Below are 12,689 nucleotides of genomic sequence, written 5' to 3'. Positions count from 1 at the left end.
CATGCTTCCTTACAAATTCTCTACATATGCAAACAACTAGGTTTCCTTTTGCTGAAATGGCCTATTACACAAGCACAATGGGAATAGCTGTAAAAAACTTTTCAGTCACAACAATAATTTCACTTTGTAAAGTTATTTTTAATATATGCTAGAAAAAACTAATAGTCTTGGAAAAAATAAATGAGAATAAAAATTTTAGTCATAGCTTATAACTTGACCATCACTGGCCACATATGGAAACAGGCTGCCCCTCTTGATGGATCAATGACAGGAGGTATGTGAATTAATATAGCAATGAGCCACCGATACAGTATGCATAAGTAAGATGTTATACACAGACCCTGGGAACAGGGCAGCAGACGGAAACAAAGGCAGGACTGTCTTCAGTCCACAGAGAACTGCATCACTGACTGATTACTATACACTGTGGTATGAGGCTTTGACACTGAACTCATTGCTTATCTTAAGAATGCTTTTGACAGTATCTTTCAGCTATGAAAGACACATTTTTGAAGGGAGGAAATTATAAACCAACATCTTTTCCACTGTTTGGAGAGAAGAGGCTTTAGGAACATACCAAGAAACTCTTATCTGCATCTCTATTCCCTTCCCCCTTTTAAATTTCTCTGAATTATTTTGAACTTATTTTTTATCTTATTCAAAATACTATCCAGCAGATGCCTCAACAGTGATTCTGAGATCACTGTGCAGAATGATTTCTCTCTCAACAAAATGAATGCAAGACCTTATCACTCTGACAGGGTGGAGCAACACCAAATGATACTACCACCTGCACCCTCCTGTTCAGTGCTCCAGATGTTCAAGCGTAGCTGCATAATATTTGTTTTCAGACAGTGGCACCCATGCAAACTAAGCCTCTACACCTAGCCTTTGTAAACACAAAAAAGACCCTATGATGCATACATACAGTGTAACACACTTTTGTTTTATTCAAGCTTTTTCAAAGTTAGGCCACATAAATTGCTTGAAAAGTTGACTGTCTGCTACAAAGGTATTTCAGATTTCCATTTCTCCAGACACTGGGAGACAGGCACACAACAGTCTCACGCTGGAAATGTGAGGAGAATTACTGGCTGAAGTCAGTGAAATAATTCTGCTCTCAGTCACATCAGAGACAATCAAAAAGAAAGGACTCCACAGGAGTCAGTACGGAGTTACATTGATGTAAAAACAGGAATGAAGACAGAATTGAGACCATTCAAACTCAAATCACACTCTAGATCTGCCTGTTTTGACAGATCAACATACCCTTAACCCAAATTATTTGATTTATTATACATTCTGAAGTGAAAGTTTGATGAGGTTAGTTCAGAGTGACTCTTTTACTCGGCTAGGGATATGTCAATCTGAATTGCCAAAACTCAATAAAATGGTCAATATGCCTCATGATTTATGAGGTTATTAGTAACATCTTAAGTCCTAAAAATAAAACTTACTGGAGCATTTGTACATTGGAAGATGCAACAAAAAGATTAATCAACACTCATCACTTCTGCAAGGTGAAGAACAGTTTATCTCTGATTTGCTAACCAAGGAATTCATACAGGAAGATGCAGTTACTCGGGACAGTCAAACAAAGAGTTGAATGACATATGGTTAGAATCCAAGACTGCCCTCCACAATATGGCACATGTCACCCAGACCACTGAGTCCAGAATCCAAGACTCTTCTTGTCTGCATCAGTTACAAATTTTGTTTCTTTTCAGCCGATTTTGAACTCCTGATTTACATGCATAGGAAGAGGAAATAGAACTCTCCCTATGTATGACTTCAACATTTTCCTCATCCACCTGACATCCATCCCCAAAATAATCTCAATTGCTCTGCAAGTGGGGAAAAGTTACCCTTCTCTGTATTAATAAAACATTAAAATTTTCTCCCTATGAGTAATAGCACTTCTCTGAGCAGCCTCACGTTAGAGGGAATCTTCATCTGTATCGATGTCACTGCTTGGTTTGTTCAGTCTCTCAAATTCTTCTCCATCCTACAGGAACCGGAAGCAAAAGAGAACAAGTTATCTTGTTATTAACACAAAAAAAAAAAAAAGAAAAAAAAGACTAAAGTTTATTTTGAAGACATCACTTATATAAAATCAAGACCTTGTAATTTAAATCTCATACCGGTGTGTTATAATCTAGCTCCAGGAACAAATGCTCGTAAAAAAACATGCCCTGTATCTTTAGCACTTTTTAGTGACTCAATCCCTAAAACAGCTTGTATCCCACTCCATTATGAGGAAGCCTGCTCACATAGTGCTCTTTGTTTTCACCACAGCTGCTCAATTCTTAAATGCTAAAATAGATAATGTCTGGTACACAAAAAATATATGACTTTGCTATTTATTGTTTGTTAACCTAAAAAGACACCATGTGGAAAACATCTCTTCTGCATTTAATGTTTCTCAGAATTAAATGGAGACAGCACTATCTGCTGGTTGCAATGTGTATTACAGAACACATCTGTGCACACAAACCGGAAGTACACAAACATAAACCCTTCCCTCTTTGACTGCTCAGCTCAAACGAATGACATACCTTAAGAGCAAGCTTTCCCTGACATGTTCTAGTTAATCAGATTACCATTCAAATGAGGACGAAACACACTAACGGGCCTGGAGGAAATGTTTCGTAAGAAAAAAACGTGTTAAAATTCTGTATTTAAACATTACCTTTTTGTCTTCAGGTATCCTTGCCACTTAAGGTAGAAAGAATCTTTACATCAAATACATTAACTTCATGATGCGGGCTCAGCTACACATCAGGTTTATCAGTTCTACCTAGGTACAATTTAAGGCATGAAATCCAATTTCTGGATGCCCAGGGACAGTAAAACATGTTGGTTTCAAGAAAGGATTTGCACAACGCTAAAGCTGCTCACAGGACTGTCTATAGTCACAGAGGAAAGCAATGCTTACCTAGGCTTCTTGAACTGAGAATTTAGAATTTGCAAAGCAATACCAAATCAATTTAAAACATATTAAGAAATACTGAGGAGTTTTGTGTTTGAGTTGATGGATGAATCCAGTCACATCTAGACTGAAACTTCCAAACGTTCCATAGCATAAACAGAGGTGAAACAAAAAAGCAACCAGGAAACAAGTACAGAAAAGCCTTACCCCACTTGACCTCTCCCATGCATCTCCTTTGACGAGCTTGCCCCTTTCCCGCAGAGTGGCATATTCCAGGCCTCTTGGTTTACTGGCATTATAGATGAATATGGAAAGGAGCACTACAGGAGCTTCCAAAAAGAATTCTAGAGAAGGCCTGAAGTCAAAGATGACAAAAGAGACGGCAGTGATGATGACAGTGGTGATCTGAGCAGTCATAACATGGAACATATTGTCTCGGAACTTCAAGATGAAGGCTACAGATAGCCCCAGGAAAGCTGTGACAAATATGAGAGCCACTGAGAAGATGTTGTGCCCATAAAAGAAGCCACAGTTCCCTATCTGCCTTCGGTCCTTAGTCTGCAGCCCCAGCATAAGTCCGTTGAACAGCACTCCAAAAGCATAGAGTTTGCTGTTCTGCGTGAAAATGCTTTCAGCATGCTGATCCCCATCTTTCAAGATCTTTTCATTGTAGATGTTAGCCAGGGCAGAAATGAAACACTGCACTAGAATAAGCAGATGGCCCAGGCTAAGGCGGAGAGGTTTCAGTGCTCCTGCCATGGTACTGGTGACATTCCACTGGAAGCTGTGAAGGAAACTTGGTGCCATGCAGTTGTCCTTTTCCAGACATGCTTCCTCAGGTCCAGCATAGAGAAGGCAGTGGTTAGATGGACTAAAAAACATATTGTGATGGAATCCATGTGCAGCCAAGCTTTGCTGATGGCTTCCAGTTCCTAGAGTCAGTGCAACGATGGACAGGAATAAAATCACCAGAGATGACCATTGTACCCAAGAGAGTTTTCGCCTAGAAGCAGACAAAAAAGCCGCCAACTTCAGAAACATAGTGGCACAAATTAAATGACAGCATAACAAGCACTATAAAACACATAATAGACATCCTGCCATAGGTTAGGAGACAGAGATAGGATCAAAGAAATATCCTGGATTTTCCAAATTGACAATAAAATGCCAAAACAGAGCATGCTTTTCTATAGTAAGGGGAGCCCAGCCTGGCAATCACAGAAATACAAAATGGTGTATTCCGCAGAGATAATTTAAGGAAAGTCTGTCAAGATCATGTTAGTTCTAGATATGGACTGTCTGACAACTTAAAAGCAACTTTGTCTCCATGGGAACTCAGACATTCAAATAACTACTCTTTCTTTGACAAACTTCCACTATATGTCACTTTTCCCCCACAATTTGTGCCTTTTCCTATCATTTTATGACGGTAAATCATACAAATCTATGAATGTAATTTATAAGACTGTTCCAACTGTTTATACTGTTTTTTCACTCAAGCAAGGCCTGTTTACACTGGGGAAAATCAGAAATTTGGAAGATCAAGTAGACTGTGATATCACAGTTTAAATCTAAAAAAAATCTAAACAACTGTGAAATCTAACAACTGTGAAAAAGCATTTTAAGTCAGACACTGTTTTGTTATATTAACAGCTGTAGAAAAGTCATCTTTGCTCCACATTCAACGTAAGTAAATTTTTGAGCAGAGTGTGACATTTCCCTATCAGTATTTTCAGAATGTAAATCACATCATAAAGAGCACAAATCAGGTGAAGTGGAACACATAGGAGAGAGAGTCTGGCTTTTGTCACATGAATAATGAAGGTGGCATATATAATTCCTTTTTAAAACATACTATGTAGTTGACCAGAAACACATCAGGGCTGGGTAATATTACTGATATTACCTCTATCTTTCACTATTACATATGTTATCCATTCTTGTTAGATTACATTTACATTCAATTAGGAATTACAACAAACTGGAAGTATGCTAATCATGAAATATGAGATTTAATGTACAAATTAAAGTACCCAAACCTTAATTCTGACCATCCAAAAAACTTATAATCATGATTTCAGTTGTTATTACAGTTGATCAAATGCGTAGGCCTAGGTAGGGACTTTGATAAGCTATTATTTCCTACACCTTCAGACGCAGAAAACAAAGCCATCTCTCCAAGCTGGTATAGCCACAAGAAAAGAGAATTACTGTTCCCATCAGACAAGAAAGAATGTAACTTAACTTTTTCATCAAGACTAGAAAAATATAAAATTTCATTTAGTTTAGTAAATACTACTTACTTTAGCACTATCCTGAACAAAAGAGCTGTTGTTATAATGACAAAATTTGAGAAGAGCACAGCCATTGCCTAGAAAGAGAAGAAGGGGAACAAAATTATACTCGAGACATAGCGTGGACATTAAAAGCACATCGACTTCAAGTGTTCACCTTTTTGCAAGGTGCCAGAGTGAAAAGCATCATCCCCCAAAAAAATACATCCAGGAAGTACTGAACTTTCTTACTTCCCAAGTGATAGAATCATTCATCATTCATGGCTTGGCTTTGCGAACGAAGATCTGGAAAGGGTTTTTCCCACGCTCACTGCAAGCGATGAGTGCACCCTTCGGGCCTGCGGGGTGGATTTTTTAGGTGAGGCGCAGCATGCGTGGAACTGGCTCCACCCTTTACACCTGAGGTTCATCTGCCAGGGCCTAGCGAGCTTGGACGGTGACAGCAAAGTCCTCGGGTCGTAGGTTTGGTTAGAGTATCCTTCTCTTAGATGATGGATGCCTTACAGGGCTAAACGAGCTCCATCTGCCTGGGTTTGGAGTCAGAGTTGTCCTTCTCCTAGGATGGCTGCCCGAAGGCTAGTGAGCCCATCCTGCCCACGGACACACTTTGTCTGACCCTTCAGTTGAGACCTGTCTGGCCTGGGAGACCCCACCAGAGGCACATGCCACCACCAGCACAGCTCTCAACCTCACAAGGGCATGAAGCTCCTTCCCCACGGCAAGGGGGTGCCTGTGAAAGAGTCGCTGCTCTACCTCCGGACATCACAGACCCAGGCACAGGGTGGCCAGGGTCTGCCAAGAACAGGAGTCCTGGAGGGGCAGTGGTAGAATACCATGCCCCTAAAATGACATTCAAGTCCCATTTTAAAATCTTTAGCAAACCACAGAGTCTAAATTCTACTGTAGTGGGAAGGTGGTACGGAAACAAAGATACAAGGAAAACCTACTTAAAAAAAGAAAAAACGGTTGACCAGTTTGACCAGCCACGTTGACTAGTCAGCTGCAAAAACAGCTGTGTCAGCAAAGGAGGAAGTTGTTCCAAAATAGAAGAAAATAGGTAGGGCAAGGCTGCTTCTTGCTGCAGTGCCAGCTTGCAGCATTCATGAAATCCCAGACTTGGACAAGGCACTAAGAGAAAACAAACTTCTTATACGTCAAGTGCATTTGCTGTATCATTTATCAAAGGTAAGGAAGTACTCAGCTGGAATTTGCAAGACTGCAACTGTAATAAAAAATTCACCTATTTCAAAGTACATCCAAAGACAACTCTAAACCTCCTGTCTAACTTGGGAACAGCTACATAATAATGACAGTGCCCTAATACATGGCCATCATCCCAAGCTGCAGACTTCTTGTGGCAAGGATTGTCTTTTTGGTCTCTGTATTAGACACTCTATACTGGGACACTGGAACGAGAACAGGCTCTTTTAGGCACGGCAGTTATCATTAAAGATCACAATCTACTAGCACCAGTGAGGAAAAAAGGTTCTTTCTGGGGGGTGGGGAGGGTTCCTAAATTGTGTGTTTTCCAAGTCTGCCCTACCGTAATCAGTACATGTACAAAAATCTAGGTGTCTGAACTCTTTCCTCCAATTCAGCCTTAGAGCAAGATCACTTTTTAAGGCAATTTTACACAAAACCATATATGGATTCAGAAGCGCAAAGCACAGACTTTATTCTGAACTTTCTCATCTGCATTTTCACATTCCCAATTCTACAACAGCAGAGCCTTTTTAATTTACCAGAGGAAAAGCACAGGTCCTTTTCCCATTACCTTAGTTCCACTCTATTCCAACAGACTATCTTTGTATAATAATCTCACGAAACAGCATGACCCAGGGTCTCAGTTAAGCTGAAGACTGACACATGAGACATCTGCCTAAGAAACCAGAGCATAATTTTCTGCTGTGCAAGATTACAACTTAAAGAATACTCATGTTAGGTGAACATTGTGGAAGGAGAAAAATATTGAACAAACAGGTTAATCTGGCAGAAAACACTCTGGAAAAAAAGAGGCTCAATGTGAAATGTACAAGTGTTCCACGTATGCTCTGTTTTCGCTTTGCAGTCAAAGCCCCCCATCCAACATCTCTAGTTAAAATAATACGATCAACATCTATAGCGGGATAGTTATAAGGAATTAATTTTGAGTTACTTTGTTCACTGAGGCCTCACGGACCTCTGTCCTAGATGAGATAAAAATTTACCAAATTCACCATGCCACTAACTTACATGTCACAAAGTCTCTAAAAAGAAGTCTTATCACTAGGAAATGTTAGCCACTAAAGAGGATCCATAGTCACAGCTTCAAGCAAAAAAATCTCACCAAAGCAACTCCATTCTTCAAGCAATGGCTCACTCAGGTACTTAGTCTCAAACCTAGTTAGTTTTTAAAGTCACACAAAACCAAGCTCAGTCAGGTATAGCCATCTTCTTTCAAGCACCTTGCTACCACCTTTTCATTGTTGTGGACTTGTAAGACAGAATACCTTGACAGCGTACAGGTACTTAGTTATCTCTTTCAATTTGTTTGCCATGATAATGTTACAATTCCAGCTAACCCTCATAAAACATATCCAGTTAAAAGGTATAAAACACTAAGAGTTCTAAAAAAGAGGAATCTTGGAGCACATATTCTGAGGAGAGAGACACAAGGTGTGTGTAGGTACATGCGTGCATTAAATGTAAAAGCTGTGCATATTACAAAAGATGATCTTAACTTGGCCAAATCAAATTGCTAAGAAAGCAGCAGTGTTTATGTAATCTTCTAAACATCAGCATTTGCTATTACAAACATTAGAGCTGAATTTCCCTCCTGGAGTAAAAAACAAAACCATACCAAACACCACCATCAAAAAACCCATACACAACAAACTGCAGAACCCAGTGCCTGTGCATGCTGTTTTAAGATACCCAACCCTGGATTTTAGATTTCTCCATCTAGGTCCTATTCTAGACTCTGGTCCATCCCTGACAGAAATGTACACCTAAAAGGACAATATTTTCAAGAGAGATTCTGAAACAGAAGGAACAGAAACTTTCACACTTATTTTTAACATCCAACAGGACCAGCCACAGTATTTTATAGCAAGCACTAAGCATCTGTTTCCATCTAACTTCAAACACAGATTCTGAACCAGAAAGTATCCTAGTACAAAAATAAAAGAAAGCATAAAAATTGCAGTTTCCTGAGCATATGCAGATTTCATCCTTTTGGATGAATGTAGTTGGAAGAAAGTACCAATTAATATTGGTACAATGTTAATTAATTAAACACTTAATACTGTGCTTAAACATAACTGATAATCAAATGCAAAAACAAAGAGTCAAACAGTTTCCTTCCTCCCCTCCTCAGTTCTTGTTACGCTTCCTCCCTTTGTGGGATTACATTTACTCACTTCTCTTTCAAATGGGTGAGGAAAGAAGTCATCATGTGACGTCACATAGGTAAAGTGGTAGAAGCCACAGAGAAAAGTGCAGCTCAAAAGCGCAGCAAATGCATTGAAAGAGAAATACAAAGTTGAAGAAACCAAAGGAGGAAAAGCACCGAAAACCTGCAATTCAGCTTACTTCTAAATTACTTTGGATGGAGAAACTACACAGAGACTCTCCTCCACTGAGCACTGCTCAACACTGCTCAGTGGGCAAGAGAATGGGAAAGTCTAGCTGGTAAGGAAACAGATCATTCTTGCATCCACAAACCTTGCCTTGAAGTGTTATAAGTGTAGATAGTCTGAGGGCAAACGTTAACTATCACTAAGACATTGGAAGATCTTCATTCAGTATATGTATACTTACTGGCTGGAGGTAGGACAGTACGTAGAAGACAATCAAGTTATCCAAAAAGTAAAGAAAGGCAGGAATTGACCATCTCATGGAATTGCAAAAATTCTTCCAGGAAAGACATTCAAAGGGATGATCCAAACAACCTTCTGAAAGGAAATCAGAAAGACAGTTCCTTTATTATCGAAAGCCCATTCCCTTGTAACAGAATAAGTACCACTGTTCTGCTTTCAGGAACACCACTGGCCTGAAAAAAACACAGTCCTCTGGCAACATTGAGGACAGAACAGAACACAGAACATAGAACTAGAGCAGCAGTCCTGTGTCTACAGGCATTCACCTCCTTCCTTCAGCAGAGAAAACATGACAAAGCCTTTTACCCTCATCAGAGTATTTGTCTCCTGGGAGCAAAAATCCAATTTTCGACCATTCATGGAGGGGCAAAAAACACCCCGAATCCACTCCACTAGTGATGTCATTACTGGGTATGATTTTCTCATGATTATCAATCAAATCTAGAACTGAAACAGTGACACAGAGTGGATCTTTCATATAGCATCCAAAGGGCAGACAGCAATGTCAGAAATACAAAACAAACCAGAACTCAGTATCTGTAGCACACAGCAAATGATTTCGGTAAAAAGAGAACATGAAGGATGTCCTCTTGAAGGAAGAAAGAAAGGACGAGGCACAAAGAATACAAGCAATGACATTTACTTAGGTATTCAGGACAACAGAACACAAAGGTCAATCGTAGAGTTAGTGCAATTTATATGCGTCTGACTTCAGTGAGGTGACTCCTATCACACCATTATACTGTGCAAAAATTCTGAAAGTGTTAGACTGTGTCTTCATTACACTTACTTGCTCCCATTTCAGCTACAACACACACAACTTGAACACCTGAATTTATAGCACAAAACAGTTATGAAAAGTAAAGTTTAGTTCTAATTCTGCATGAAAGACACAATTCCAGTGAACCTGACTAGCAGGATCTGCTCCATGCTACTACATGTGAATCTATTATTTAAAAAAACTCAACAAAAAGAGGGATTAGAAGTCCAGCAAATCTTAGAAAGTCAACACATGTCAGTTCCTTTAAACATAGGCACCTACCTTTTTTCTTAACCCATACTGCCAACACCACACACAGGACCAATTTTACTACTTCAGAACATATGTTCACAGTTGTAGGAAGGTAATCATATTTGTTATCTGTGGAATTAAGCAGATCAGAGAGAGTATACAATCAGATTCTATCTCCTGCATTCATAATTAGAGCAAGAAACTATTTTAATTCCTCCAGTCAGAATTTTAGTCACTTTCCTTAAATGCAAAAGCCTGTATCAATACTTTCATTATAAATATTTAAATATTTATGATATACAACATGCTGGATGGCTTCTTTTCTGGGTCAAAAACTTTCCTCATTTGGTCTCAGTTTACAGCAGAACTTTTTGGAAAAACTCAAGAACATCGCTACTTAAAAAAAAAAGGGGGGTGGGGGAGTGGGAATGTTTTCCATAAATAGCAATGTGCTATGTTTTTCCTCTCAAAATATGGCTTCCAGGATGATACAATCTTTTTCTAGGACTGTATCTTTTCTTTCTTAGCATATTTTGAAAATCCTCGGTGAAAGGAGAAGCAGCAATATCAGTCAGTTATAGCACGCCCACTATGGTAACACTTTTCTCCTGAGCCTGTCGCAAGACAAGTATTTCACAAAGTCACAGAGCTGTTTAGGTGGAAGAGACTTTAAGATCAAGTCCAACAGTTCACCCTGAATTGCCAGGATCCCTAAACCATGTGCCCCAGCACCATACCTCCAAGCCTTTAAAATACTTCCAGGGATGGGACTCCACCACCTCCCTGGGCAGCCTGTTCCAATGTTTCACAAGCCTCTCTGTAAATACATTTTTCCTAATATCCAGCCTTAATCTCCCCTGGAGCAATTTGAGACCGTTCCCTCTCATCCTGTTGTCTGTTTCTTGGGAGAACAGACTGACCCCCACCTCGGGTGGAAGAGATCTTTAAAATCAAGTCCAACCATTCACCCAACCATGTTCCTCAGTGCCCCATCTACATGTCCTTTAAATATTTCCAGGTATGGAGACTCCACCACCTTCCCTGGGCAGCCTGTTCCAATGCTTGACAAGCCTCTCTGTAAATACATTTTTCCTAATATCCAGCCTTAATCTCCCCTGGTACAACTTCAGGTCATTTCCTCTCATCCTGTCGCTTGTTACTTGGGAGAACAGACTGACCCTCACCTCACTACGACCTCCTTTCAGGTAGTTATAGAAATTGATAAGATCTCCCCTCAGCCTCCTTTCCTCCAGGCTGAACAACCCCAGTTCCCTCAGCTTCTCCTCACAGGACTTGCTCTCCAGACCCTTCACCAGCTTTGCTGCCCTTCTCTGAACCCGCTCCAGCACCTCAATGTCCTTCTTGCAGTGAGGGGCCCAAAACTGGACACAGCATGCAAGATGTGGCCTCACCAGCACTGAATACAGGCAGACAATTACTTCCCTCCTCCTGCTGGCCACACTATTGCTGATACAACCCAGCATGCCACCTTGGCCACCTGGGCACTGGTGGCTCATATTCAGCCAGCTGTCAACTAACACCCCCGGGGTCCTTTTCTGCTGTGCAGCTTTCCAGCCACTCTTCCCCAAGCCCATAGCATTGCAGGGCATTGTTGTGACCCAATTTCAGTCAAGATGTGTACCATCAATAGTGCTTACGCAACAATTTAGTCTTTGAAAATCACCTCTAAAATAATTTACTGTCTCATCATTTAAGGTTGAATCTCCATGTGCATCATACACCTTGCAACCCAAGTTATCACGTTATATTAGACTAGTGACTATACAGAGATTTTCCAGTACAAAAACACATGATCCCATTTCTATAATAGGATGCTGATGCTAAGAACTCTGCAGGTGGAGAACTAGGCTTTTGGGTATCTGTTTTATGCCAAACATCAATTCTTTTTTATTTGAGGTACATTATGTTTATTGTCCAACAGCACCTTCATTGGCAGAATACTTCATCAGGAGGATTCGACTTGAGCCCAATGCAATAAACACTCCTCCAAGAAGAAAGGTATAGATGGTTGTCTTGGAACAAAACAGAAATCGCCTACAGCACTTGGTCTTCATTCTGCTGTTTTGGTGTCAATGCCCTCTGGATGACAAAATGAAAATACACTATAAGTAGTACTTCCAGAAACTGGTTAAACAAGGTGAAATATATTTTACTGCTTTGTATTATTTCATTAAAAGATGCTTCTATGAAAAGCCATGATCTCATTCTACAGTTATCTTTTTCATTTAAAAAAAGTAAAATAAAGAGGAGATACTATGACAACCAGCAAAGGGGTATAACCAATGTATACAGTGACTCAGAAGGAGGCACAAAGGGGTCACTTTGCCGTAAGAGTGCACTTAACTAAAACGATTAAATAAATTACATGCTTATTTTTCTTTAATACTTTTAAGAAAAACCCTTGTTCTTATTTCGAGCAAGGAGAAGTTTTAGAGCTGTGGCGAGAGAGAGCAAGATCTCAGAGATGACCTGGCGCTTCCTCAGCGCCGGCTCTTGCCCAGGAGGCGGGGACAGAATACGGACTCCTGGAGGCAGAGCCTGAGCTGCATCCCTGTTCTCCGTCTCAAGTGCTGCCG

At 40.1% G+C, this 12,689-nt stretch overlaps 1 protein-coding gene across 1 annotated transcript; it reads right to left on the bottom strand.

Annotated features, from left to right (window-relative positions):
• Window positions 1-1,892: 1,892 nt before the first annotated feature.
• On the bottom strand, window positions 1,893-12,167 carry SLC35A5 (solute carrier family 35, member A5). Its single transcript, XM_010131359.1, has 6 exons — window positions 12,038-12,167; window positions 10,123-10,221; window positions 9,022-9,152; window positions 5,233-5,300; window positions 3,137-3,932; window positions 1,893-2,005 (listed from the first exon to the last, which is right to left on the bottom strand). The coding sequence occupies exons 1-6, from the start codon at window positions 12,165-12,167 to the stop codon at window positions 1,937-1,939; spliced, it is 1,293 nt and encodes a 430-aa protein (XP_010129661.1). The 3' UTR covers window positions 1,893-1,936.
• Between the last annotated feature and the right edge of the window lie 522 nt (window positions 12,168-12,689).

Source organism: Buceros rhinoceros, unplaced genomic scaffold, assembly GCF_000710305.1.
Source record: "Buceros rhinoceros silvestris isolate BGI_N320 unplaced genomic scaffold, ASM71030v1 scaffold1480, whole genome shotgun sequence".
NCBI classification, from domain to species: Eukaryota; Metazoa; Chordata; class Aves; order Bucerotiformes; family Bucerotidae; genus Buceros; species Buceros rhinoceros.
This window is presented reverse-complemented; position numbering and strand designations above follow the sequence as displayed.

Coding starts and splice junctions, on each gene's coding strand:
- SLC35A5 (XM_010131359.1), bottom strand. CDS start 12,167: ATGAAGACCAAGTGCTGTAGGCGATTTCTGTTTTGTTCCAAGACAACC. Junction 5,301..9,021: donor TACTGTCCTACCTCCAGCCA/GTAAGTATACAT, acceptor TTCTCTTTCTAG/GCAATGGCTGTGCTCTTCTC. Junction 3,933..5,232: donor TTGTTCAGGATAGTGCTAAA/GTAAGTAGTATT, acceptor GTCTGCTTCTAG/GCGAAAACTCTCTTGGGTAC.